Here is a 13,437-nt window from a genome sequence, read left to right on the forward strand (position 1 = left end):
GTAAATTCACTTTCTACAAAAATGTAACACATGCGAATAAGTAGGCATGAATAAAAGGATTCAGTATTTTGTATTTAGGACATACATTGTACGTAGGCCTACTCTTTTGTAAACATTTAAGTTTTTTAAGCTATACAAATTTTATAGTTATTAAATTAAGTTTTTTAAGCTATACAAATTTTATAGTTATTAAATTAAACATAATGTTTTACAATTGGTCCTCCAGAAAATCTTTAAAAACAGTCAGTTAGGTATGAAAATCATAAATACTCGGTTTAGATCCATAATTAACTAGATGTGTGGGTATTTATAGCGAGTTTGAGTTTTTATTTTTAATTCACTATACAGTATAGGCCATCATGACATGACAAATCCATTGAACCATACAAAACACTTCATTTTCCATCCCAGTTTGAAGAATTTGACTTATATTAGATAAACTTGATGTTGTAGCCTGTAGTTCTTAAGTAAGTAAGATGTTGTGTTAATGCATAGGGTAACACAAACAAGTTACTTACTCAAGAAGTACAGGCTATAACAACAAAGGTAATCTGATATACGAAACACTGCTATTAGTTTTTGTTTTTATAAATATCCACACTTTTGGATATTCACCTAGGCCGGGGGCAAACAACCATTAATTAACAACCTACCCAATGGCTATTTATCCGGCCCACATCACTATTTGCACATAATGTAAAGTTTAAAAGAAAAGTAAACGCAGACTTTATTTTTAATCACAAAATGAAACATAGATCTTCTAGTAGGTACTTGTTTGGCAGTGGGCCTAAAGATATATTTAATGTATTCTGTTGTTTTACCTGGTCACCTCAGGCAAGGCGTTGTGTGACAAGTTACACCAACCCATCTTGATGAGGTCAGACATGTGCGTTCCATCCACTTTTGTAAGATTGTTATACGACAAGTCTAAAAATTCGGTGTCCCGAAGCCCCTTGAACTGCCCCTTTTTCAACGTTGAGATTGAATTGTTATGGAGGTCTAGACGCTTCAGTTTCTGACAACTGGTAAGAGTTTCTGCCGGAAACTCCTCCAAAGGTCCATTGACAATCGTTAGACGCTGCAACTGACTTGGCACACTAGTTGAGCTGAAGGAATCTTTCTCTAACTTTTTCATTTTATGGCCATCTATGTTGAGTGCAGTAAGATTTCCTAAATTCTGCAAAAAAATTAGAATATTCAAGTGATTCTAAACAAATGTCTCAATAAAACTTGAACTAAATAAGTTCTAATGCAAGAAATTTATATTTATCTATTTACAATCATCACATTTCTTGAGTGGTGATTCGTCATAAATTATTTATAATACTACAATTAATAATCCACACAATCTAAAAAAATCTAGTAGGCTAATCTATAAAAACTTATAGGAGAAGTAATACCTTTTAAATTCACACATGTTCCAAGTGTGTTTCTAATGAGTAAAATAAATGCCCTCTTCAAAAGAATTTTCAGAGATAATTTGAATTTAGAGGAGCCAATGTTCTTAACACCCTAACAGCGTGTGGGCCACTGGCTTCCCATCGCGGTCCTGCGGAACATGCAAATGGGTTTCTCAACCAACTTGCCTAACAACAAGAGCTAAGTATGAGCTCAGGTTCATTTTGAGGAGGGTGATATTTTGTACGCCTGGAGAAAAATTCTTCTCAGTTTATTTATTTATTTATTTATTTATTTATACCAACGGTCAAACCAATACATAAATATGACAAAACTTATATAAGACTAAAAAAAAATAGACATTTTTGATGAAATTTTAGCCAACTTGAAGTACATTCAATAAATAGATTAACAATGATAACAGAAAGATATAAGATATAAAAAGATATAAGAAATAACAAGGTATAGATATAACAAGATATAGATATAACAAGATGATATAACGATATCATCACGACGATATGCTCATGGTCGGCATCCCATGATTAGATGACGTCACTTCCTCCTAAGTTTATATTTATATACATTTTTTTTTTACTGAATAAGTGTTCTGTATTGATATTCAATATAAATTTCATAACAAAACATTTCATGTCTGCCCAAAAGATTTGTAAATTTTATTAGCAGTCAATGATATTAAGTTAGGCTATAGCTTGTTATTTGTTATAAATCTTTTTCCCCTTATAGTGTAGAGATAAACGAAAGATTTTAAATCTATGTTGAACCGGTTTTATGAAGTGTTTGAATCTTGTATTATACTCAGTACAGTACCAGTGATCTTTATTCTATTTGTAGACCTATGTGAAAGACAATGTATGTAAAAAACGTTTTAACCTATTTTACTTAAAGTAATACTGTATTAAGCTCTTAACTTAATATTACTTAAGTTAGTAGTATTTAATAGTACTTAAGATGAAGAAGACTTGGTTTTCATAAGCGTAGTTGACTCATTTGGGACACACGAACTTGTGTAGTTTTAGGAATCTGGGTTTAATTGCCAAGTTGTAAATGAGCCTTAAGATAGTGTTGATATATTTACCTTAAAGGCTTGTTTTGGGAAGTCTTCTAGAGCGGAGTTGACGATGTGGAGCTCTTGCAACGTTCGGTTCACTCCAAGGAATGAGAAAGGTTCGATTGTTCTGATTGGTGTGTCTGAGATCTTCAGTATTCGGACCTTCAACGGATACAGCAGATCCCCGTAGAGATGGGCTGAAGTCAAATTAGAAATTTTACAATGTAGTAACTCCAACATTATAGGTTTTGTAACAGCTGTTTGTTGGATGTAGAGTAATTGTGAATTTCCATTGTGGGAATGTTATAAGGGTTGGCTCTGAGTGTAGCATTTGGGGGGGTAAAGAATACATTATTTTCAAGAAAAGAAAAGCAAGAGAATGCCATTTATCATGTTTCTCTTACTACAAGACCACGGACTTTAATAAAGTTTTTGGCCTTGAAACATTGTTAAACATGAAATCAAAATAATCCTAGCTTATTCCTTTAAGATTATATTGATTTTAAAACCTTATAATTTTTAGAAAATATCAGTAGGCCTAAATGAATCTTTGCTTTTCTTATATTTTCTTACCTTGCTAAAACATAGGTCTACTTTAAATCATGCTAACAGCACAAATTCAATTGGTTCCAAATCACTAGATTTGGCCATTAAAATGTTGTCAGTTATCAATTGAGAAAATGTTTAATGGAGTTTTTAAAAACATGGTTTAAAAGTTGCCTATACTAAATATCCAAATATTTAATAAAATCTTCATCCACAATACTAACCAAAGTTACTAGATGTTATGGTTAACTCTTCTATCGGCACATTTAAACTTCCAAGGTTGGCTAGGCCGATGGAGAGTGATGCGAGGTTAGTCTTTGTGCAGACGACGTACAAACCAGCGTCTGAGCCAGCGACACATGAGCACGGGTAGAGGAACTGTGGTTGTTGCGGACACGGATATCGAGGTCCTGGCGGAATGTAGCCTGCCAGCGACAATGAGAACAACGTCACCAGCACAGGCCTAGAAAAGGTATCATTCTGCATTACTGGCTTAGAATTAAAGTAATGAAAAATATATAGTATTATTTATGATGTTATTGATTGGGGCAGAGTTCACTCTCAAACCTATCAACTACAACTTAAAACAGAGGCTTCTTGGGTTGCTATTCCAGTTTATTGGAAAAAGTTACAGTAGCCTATTAACAATTACTTAGCCTATCTAACAACTTTTTCTCCCTGCTGAGTTAACAATAACTAAATTTTACCTTAGGCAAACACGGTATGTGTTGCTTCTACTTAAACATCTTTTAAAAATCAAGTGATTAACTGTTAAATATAACGATTGGGTTGAGATGCAAGTCTATTGCACAACTAGGTAGCCTGCAACTGTGCTGTACCATCGAGAGAATGATACAGTGAGCCATAGGCGACAAATAAGCTGTTAGCTCCTGATTTCATAATGCAAGATTATAACCTAACGTTATCAAATTTTGACTTTGCAAGAACGAATTGAATTGCAAGAACGCATATGTGCTCGCTGGCCCATATGAATGAAACATTTAGTACTATTGCAGTAGCGAACGGTTGAAGGCTTAACACTACAAGTGTTTAACCTACAAGTAATCTGCTTTCTCCAAACTTCTAGGTCTATATCTAGCATTGGCTTTAAGATGCAAAAAGGCTTCTTTCCAGTAATCAACCAATCCAAGGACTCACAAACTGTGAGGCTGTTTGCATTTAGACTGTTTAACCTACAAGTAATATGCTTTCTCCAAACTTCTAGGGCTATATCTAGCATTGGCTTTAAGATGCAAAAGGGCTTCTTTCTAGTTATCATCCAATCCAAGGACTCACAACTGTGAGGCTGTTTGCATTTAGCCTACCTTTTTATGACATAATTAGTATGAAGTACATGTGAGAGGCTCATTTATATTAGACCTTAAGAGATTACCTATAGTTAAAATTTTCACAGGATAGGCCTAATGTAAGCCTAGCCATATAGGCCTACGCTTGTTTCTTTGTTAGCCTATCCAAACTTTGAAAATATAATTGTGACCACTAGTCATAACAGTTTTAATATAAAACACTACAGTAAACTATCTACTATCGGTAAATTTATACCTTGAAAAGAGAATGTGATTTGATAAGGAGGACCAATAGTCCAATACTGATCAGCGTGAAACTGGCAATAGAACAGCAATAACCCATTCCACTTCTCCTACCGCCCCTCCGACGAATATACGTCACAGTAAAACGTCACAACAATGATGGCGTCACAGCAGGATTCGTCACAAAGCAGCTGACATAACCTCCAAAATATCAAGTGGCGGGAACTTTTTTTGGCGAAACACGGCAAAGATGGTGTTTGGCGGTACACGCACAGCGTTGATTATGAAGGTTGACTAATATGTATGTATAAAACTGTACAATACGCTGAATGAAATTAAACTACTATTTCATTATTTAGAGAATAAAGGACAATATTAAAGACGTTTGAGGTTATTTAAAGTAGTAACCACCCTCAATTTTTTCCAAATGATAAAATTATTAACTGACTACCATAAAAACCTATTGCTGGCATCTCCCCTTAAGTTTTTCTCTCGTTTTTCTTTTGATACATGTTAAACACATGGTTATGAACAAAAAATGACGTATTCAAGGTTAGCCCACTCTTTACTAGTGTAGCTATGTAGCCTGGAATGCACTTCATGTGACCTTGATTGCACGACGACGCTATTACTAAAATTCATGTTTTATATGTCTATTTACATTATGTAGAGCATATTGCACAACACTAAGCACTTTTTAGCTAATTAAGTAGTTACCGCATCGATTTGAATCCAAATGAAAAATTACCTAAAATTACTATTTGACTACCATAAAAACCTATTGCTGGCAATTCCCCTTAAATTTTTCTTCAGTTTTTCTTTTGATACGCGTTAAACACATGGTTATGAACAAAAAATTGCCTCTTCTAGGTTAGCCCACTCTTTAATAAGGTAGCTATGTATCCTGGAATGCACTTCGTGTTACCTCGGTTGCACGCCGATGCTATTACAAAAATGTATGTTCTAAATGTCTATTTACATTATTTATCTGGTATTGAACAATACTGGGCACTTTTAAGCTTATTAATGTAGAAATCACCTTGATATTAATACAAACTAATAAACTACCTAAAATTACTAATTATCGTAAAAACCTATTGCTGGCATCTCCTCTTAAATTTTTTTCTCGTTTTTCTTTTGATATGTGTTAAACACATTGTTATGAACATAAAATGACGTAGTATAGGTTAGCCCACTTTTTAGTAGTGTAGCTATGCAGCCTGGAATGGACCTCATAATAGAATAATAAATTACCATAAATTTCTATTGCTGGCCTATCCCTTTGGCACGATTTTCTTTATTCTTTCAAAATATGTTTATTACATCATTACGAACTAGAAAACACGTCGCCTAGGTTAGCCCACTCCTTTATAGTTGAGATAGGCCATTTTGATTGTAGCTGGTGTGACCTCGGTTCCATAAGAACCTAATGTACTAAAAATCAACTTTTTCGTTTATACAAGTTAGTTACACCTTTATAAACAATCCCTAACACCATTTCGATAAAAAATATTATTATTTATAAATTTAATGCATTATTTAAAATCTGCCTCAATAGAACAATAAATTACCATAAATTTCTATTGCTGGCCTATCCCTTTGGCACGATTTTCTTTATTCTTTCAAAATATGTTTATTACATCATTACAAACTAGAAAACATGTCGCTTATGTTAGCCCACTCCTTTATAGTTGAGATAGGCCATTTTGATTGTAGCTGGTGTGACCTCGGTTCCATAAGAACCTAATTTACTAAAACTCAACTTTTTTCGTTTATACATGTTAGTTACACCTTTATAAACAATACCTAACACCATTTCGATAAAAAATATTATTATTTATCAATTTAATGCATTATTTAAAATCTGCCTCAATAGAACAATAAATTACCATAAATTTCTATTGCTGGCCTATCCCTTTGGCACGATTTTCTTTATTCTTTCAAAATATGTTTATTACATCATTACGAACTAGAAAACATGTCGCTTATGTTAGCCCACTCCTTTATAGTTGAGATAGGCCATTTTGATTGTAGCTGGTGTGACCTCGGTTCCATAAGAACCTAATTTACTAAAACTCAACTTTTTTCGTTTATACATGTTAGTTACACCTTTATAAACAATACCTAACACCATTTCGATAAAAAATATTATTATTTATCAATTTAATGCATTATTTAAAATCTGCCTCAATAGAACAATAAATTACCATAAATTTCTATTGCTGGCCTATCCCTTTGGCACGATTTTCTTTATTCTTTCAAAATATGTTTATTACATCATTACGAACTAGAAAACATGTCGCTTATGTTAGCCCACTCCTTTATAGTTGAGATAGGCCATTTTGATTGTAGCTGGTGTGACCTCGGTTCCATAAGAACCTAATTTACTAAAACTCAACTTTTTTCGTTTATACATGTTAGTTACACCTTTATAAACAATACCTAACACCATTTCGATAAAAAATATTATTATTTATCAATTTAATGCATTATTTAAAATCTGCCTCAATAGAACAATAAATTACCATAAATTTCTATTGCTGGCCTATCCCTTTGGCACGATTTTCTTTATTCTTTCAAAATATGTTTATTACATCATTACGAACTAGAAAACATGTCGCTTATGTTAGCCCACTCCTTTATAGTTGAGATAGGCCATTTTGATTGTAGCTGGTGTGACCTCAGATCCATAAGAACCTAATTTACTAAAACTCAACTTTTTTCGTTTATACATGTTAGTTACACCTTTATAAACAATACCTAACACCATTTCGATAAAAAATATTATTATTTATCAATTTAATGCATTATTTAAAATCTGCCTCAATAGAACAATAAATTACCATAAATTTCTATTGCTGGCCTATCCCTTTGGCACGATTTTCTTTATTCTTTCAAAATATGTTTATTACATCATTACGAACTAGAAAACACGTCGCCTAGGTTAGCCCACTCCTTTATAGTTGAGATAGGCCATTTTGATTGTAGCTGGTGTGACCTCGATTCCATAAGAACCTAATTTACTAAAAATCAACTTTTTCGTTTATACATGTTAGTTACACCTTAATAAACAAACCCTAACACCATTTCGATAAAAAATATTATTATTTATCAATTTAATGCATTATTTAAAATCTGCCTCAATAGAACAATAAATTACCATAAATTTCTATTGCTGGCCTATCCCTTTGGCACGATTTTCTTTATTCTTTCAAAATATGTTTATTACATCATTACGAACTAGAAAACACGTCGCCTAGGTTAGCCCACTCCTTTATAGTTGAGATAGGCCATTTTGATTGTAGCTGGTGTGACCTCGGTTCCATAACGACCTAATTTACTAAAACTCAACTTTTTTCGTTTATGAACATAAACTCTATGAACATAAAATGACGTAGCCTAGGTTAGCCCACTCTTTAGTAGTGTTGCTATGTAGCCTGGAATTGACCTCATGTGGCCTCGGTTGCACGACGACGCTATTACACAACTTAATGTTTTATATGTCTTTTTACATTATTTAGCTGGTATTGAACAATAGTAGGCACCTTTTAGCTTATTGAAGAAGAAACTACCTCGATTTTAATCCAAAATTAAAAAATTACCTAAAATTACTAACTGGCTACCACAAAAACCTATTGCTGGCATCTCCTGTTAACTTTTTTTCTAATTTTTCTTTTGATATTTGTTAAACACATGGTTATGAACAAAAAATGACGTAGTATAGGTTAGCTCACTCTTTAGTAGTGTAGCTAAACAGCCTGGAATGGACTTCATGTGACCTCGGTTGCACGACGATGCTATTACTCAAATTTTTGTTTTATATGTCTATTTACATTATTTAGAGGGTAATGAACAATACTAAGCAGTTTTTAGCTAATTAAAGTGGTAACCACCCTGATTTTAACCTAAATTGAAAAATTAACTAAAATTACTAACTGATTACCATAAAAACCTATTGCTGGCATCTCCTCTTAAATTTTTTTCTCGTGTTTCTTTTGATATGTGTTAAACACATTGTTATGAACAACAAATGACGTCATTTGTTGTTCATAACAATGTGTTTAACACATATCAAAAGAAACACGAGAAAAAAATTTAAGAGGAGATGCCAGCAATAGGTTTTTATTGTAGTCAGATTTAGTAATTTTAGGTATTTTTTCATTAGGATTACAATCAAGGTGGTTTCTACTTTAATAAGCTTAAAAGTGCCTTGTATTGATCAATACCATCTAAATAATGTAAATATACATATAAAACTTTAATTTGTGTAATAGCGTCGTAGTGCAACCGAGGTCACATGAGGTCCATTCCAGGCTGTATAGCAACACTACTAAGGAGTGGGCTAACCTAGGCTACGTCATTTGTTGTTCATAACAATGTGTTTAACACATATCAAAAGAAACACGAGAAAAAAATTTAAGAGGAGATGCCAGCAATAGGTTTTTATGGTAGTCAGTTAGTATTTTAGGCAAATTTTCAATTAAGGTAAAAATCAAGGTTGTTACTACTTTAATTAGCTAAAAACTGCTAAGTATTAATCATTACCCTCTAAATAATGAAAATAGACATATAAAACATTAATTTGTGTCATAGCGTCGTCGTGCAACCGAGGTCACATGAGGTCCATTCCAGGTTGCATAGCAACACTACTAAAAAGTGGGCTAACCTATAACACGTCATTTTATGTTCATAACAATGTGTTTAACACATATCAAAAGAAAAACAAGAAAAAATTTAAGAGGAGATGCCAGCAATAGGTTTTTATGGTAATCAGTTAGTAATTTTAGGTAATTTTTTAATTTTGGATTAAAATCGAGGTAGTTTCTTCTTCAATAAGCTAAAAGGTGCCTACTATTGTTCAATACCAGCTAAATAATGTAAAAAGACATATAAAACATTAAGTTGTGTAATAGCGTCGTCGTGCAACCGAGGCCACATGAGGTCAATTCCAGGCTACATAGCAACACTACTAAAGAGTGGGCTAACCTAGGCTACGTCATTTTATGTTCATAGAGTTTATGTTCATAAACGAAAAAAGTTGAGTTTTAGTAAATTAGGTCGTTATGGAACCGAGGTCACACCAGCTACAATCAAAATGGCCTATCTCAACTATAAAGGAGTGGGCTAACATAAGCGACGTGTTTTCTAGTTCGTAATGATGTAATAAACATATTTTGAAAGAATAAAGAAAATCGTGCCAAAGGAATAGGCCAGCAATAGAAATTTATGGTAATTTATTGTTCTATTGAGGCAGATTTTAAATAATGTATTAAATTGATAAATAATAATATTTTTTATCGAAATGGTGTTAGGTATGGTTTATTAAGGTGTAACTAACATGTATAAACGAAAAAAGTTGAGTTTTAGTAAATTAGGTTCTTATGGAACCGAGGTCACACCAGCTACAATCAAAATGGCCTATCTCAACTATAAAGGAGTGGGCTAACATAAGCGACGTGTTTTCTAGTTCGTAATGATGTAATAAACATATTTTGAAAGAATAAAGAAAATCGTGCCAAAGGGATAGGCCAGCAATAGAAATTTATGGTAATTTATTGTTCTATTGAGGCAGATTTTAAATAATGTATTAAATTGATAAATAATAATATTTTTTATCGAAATGGTGTTAGGTATGGTTTATTAAGGTGTAACTAACATGTATAAACGAAAAAAGTTGAGTTTTAGTAAATTAGGTTCTTATGGAACCGAGGTCACACCAGCTACAATCAAAATGGCCTATCTCAACTATAAAGGAGTGGGCTAACATAAGCGACGTGTTTTCTAGTTCGTAATGATGTAATAAACATATTTTGAAAGAATAAAGAAAATCGTGCCAAAGGGATAGGCCAGCAATAGAAATTTATGGTAATTTATTGTTCTATTGAGGCAGATTTTAAATAATGCATTAAATTGATAAATAATAATATTTTTTATCGAAATGGTGTTAGGGATTGTTTATTAAGGTGTAACTAACATGTATAAACGAAAAAGTTGATTTTTAGTAAATTAGGTTCTTATGGAACCGAGGTCACACCAGCTACAATCAAAATGGCCTATCTCAACTATAAAGGAGTGGGCTAACCTAGGCGACGTGTTTTCTAGTTCGTAATGATGTAATAAACATATTTTGAAAGAATAAAGAAAATCGTGCCAAAGGGATAGGCTAGCAATAGAAATTTATGGTAATTTATTGTTCTATTGAGGCAGATTTTAAATAATGCATTAAATTGATAAATAATAACATTTTTTTATCGAAATGGTGTTAGGTATTGTTTATTAAGGTGTAACTAACATGTATAAACGAAAAAAGTTGAGTTTTAGTAAATTAGGTTCTTATGGAACCGAGGTCACACCAGCTACAATCAAAATGGCCTATCTCAACTATAAAGGAGTGGGCTAACATAAGCGACATGTTTTCTAGTTTGTAATGATGTAATAAACATATTTTGAAAGAATAAAGAAAATCGTGCCAAAGGGATAGGCCAGCAATAGAAATTTATGGTAATTTATTGTTCTATTGAGGCAGATTTTAAATAATGCATTAAATTTATAAATAATAATATTTTTTATCGAAATGGTGTTAGGGATTGTTTATTAAGGTGTAACTAACTTGTATAAACGAAAAAGTTGATTTTTAGTACATTAGGTTCTTATGGAACCGAGGTCACACCAGCTACAATCAAAATGGCCTATCTCAACTATAAAGGAGTGGGCTAACCTAGGCGACGTGTTTTCTAGTTCGTAATGATGTAATAAACATATTTTGAAAGAATAAAGAAAATCGTGCCAAAGGGATAGGCCAGCAATAGAAATTTATGGTAATTTATTATTCTATTATGAGGTCCATTCCAGGCTGCATAGCTACACTACTAAAAAGTGGGCTAACCTATACTACGTCATTTTATGTTCATAACAATGTGTTTAACACATATCAAAAGAAAAACGAGAAAAAAATTTAAGAGGAGATGCCAGCAATAGGTTTTTACGATAATTAGTAATTTTAGGTAGTTTATTAGTTTGTATTAATATCAAGGTGATTTCTACATTAATAAGCTTAAAAGTGCCCAGTATTGTTCAATACCAGATAAATAATGTAAATAGACATTTAGAACATACATTTTTGTAATAGCATCGGCGTGCAACCGAGGTCACACGAAGTGCATTCCAGGATACATAGCTACCTTATTAAAGAGTGGGCTAACCTAGAAGAGGTAATTTTTTGTTCATAACCATGTGTTTAACGCGTATCAAAAGAAAAACTGAAGAAAAATTTAAGGGGAATTGCCAGCAATAGGTTTTTATGGTAGTCAAATAGTAATTTTAGGTAATTTTTCATTTGGATTCAAATCGATGCGGTAACTACTTAATTAGCTAAAAAGTGCTTAGTGTTGTGCAATATGCTCTACATAATGTAAATAGACATATAAAACAAAAATTTGAGTAATAGCATCGTCGTGCAACCGAGGTCACATGAAGTCCATTCCAGGCTGTTTAGCTTCACTACTAAAGAGTGAGCTAACCTATACTACGTCATTTTTTGTTCATAACCATGTGTTTAACATGTATCAAAAGAAAAACGAGAGAAAAACTTAAGGGGAGATGCCTGCAATAGGTTTTTATGGTAGTCAGTTAATAATTTTATCATTTGGAAAAAATTGAGGGTGGTTACTACTTTAAATAACCTCAAACGTCTTTAATATTGTCCTTTATTCTCTAAATAATGAAATAGTAGTTTAATTTCATTCAGCGTATTGTACAGTTTTATACATACATATTAGTCAACCTTCATAATCAACGCTGTGCGTGTACCGCCAAACACCATCTTTGCCGTGTTTCGCCAAAAAAAGTTCCCGCCACTTGATATTTTGGAGGTTATGTCAGCTGCTTTGTGACGAATCCTGCTGTGACGCCGTCATTGTTGTGACGTTTTACTGTGACGTATATTCGTCGGAGGGGCGGTAGGAGAAGTGGAATGGGTTATTGCTGTTCTATTGCCAGTTTCACGCTGATCCAATACTGTACCAAGGACCTTCAACTAATAGATATAAAATAAAAGATTATTTAAAAGATGACAATATACTTATATAAACTATTGATTTGAGTCAGGTACCAAAGATATTATTGTCAATCTAATTAACTTACCAAATAAACACATTCATCATTCTCTAACGTTAAAGTCACTCAGTTTAGAAAAGGAAAAGCCCATTATTCTGTTTTATTTCCTACCTACGAGTCTTAACCTCAAAAACTACTGAGAGAAATTTCGAAATGGCAGCTGCAGACAACCAAACATACATATGGTATTGGCTTTACCTTTTTTTGCCTTAGTTCATATATCTAAGGACATGTCAGTGGAAAAGTTATATATTATAGTAATAGTATGCCTATAACAAATTAAGTACATTATCCCCCAATTTTCATTCACTAAACGCACCATTAAAAACCATGTTAAATACAACATATTAACTATTTATCTAAGTACTGTAGCTCTTATTCGTGTGTTGAAGTATTTGCACACATTTAATATTTTCTAATTTTACCATAGGCATAGGTTTAACATGTAATAGTTCGTGCATATTAGTAGTGCCATTGAGTATAAACCTAACCTTGAGCACAGAAAACGTACTACTATAGTAGTACGTTTTCTGTGCCTTGAGTTAGGTTTATACTCAATGGTAGTGCTGACTATGTATATTATTTTATTTATAGTTTCGTTACCTTTTAGTTTAATAAAATAGCAGTGATTATTGTTGCCAAACCTCTACCTGCAAATTGTATTCCTACTTACTCAAATGTAAAATGACACATTGCCGTAAATAAATAAATACCCTCGCCACACAGCAAACCTGCAGACTAAGCGAATTTCCATTT

General features: G+C 32.7%; 1 protein-coding gene across 1 annotated transcript in view; it reads right to left on the reverse strand.

Moving 5' to 3' along the window:
* The window catches only part of LOC128998313 (chaoptin-like), a 28,914-nt gene extending 16,110 nt beyond the window's left edge, over window positions 1-12,804 (reverse strand). The window contains exons 1-4 of the mRNA XM_054424401.1: window positions 12,709-12,804; window positions 3,241-3,479; window positions 2,498-2,667; window positions 822-1,177 (exon numbers count right to left, since the gene is read on the reverse strand). Coding sequence (XP_054280376.1) covers window positions 822-1,177; window positions 2,498-2,667; window positions 3,241-3,479; window positions 12,709-12,728 — 785 coding nt within the window. The 5' untranslated portion in view covers window positions 12,729-12,804. The remainder of the gene's footprint in view (window positions 1-821; window positions 1,178-2,497; window positions 2,668-3,240; window positions 3,480-12,708) is intronic.
* Window positions 12,805-13,437: the final 633 nt, after the last annotated feature.

This window comes from Macrosteles quadrilineatus, unplaced genomic scaffold (assembly GCF_028750875.1).
Source record: "Macrosteles quadrilineatus isolate MER2022 unplaced genomic scaffold, UCM_ALF_1.0 Scaffold_7__1_contigs__length_78375512, whole genome shotgun sequence".
Taxonomy (NCBI): Eukaryota; Metazoa; Arthropoda; class Insecta; order Hemiptera; family Cicadellidae; genus Macrosteles; species Macrosteles quadrilineatus.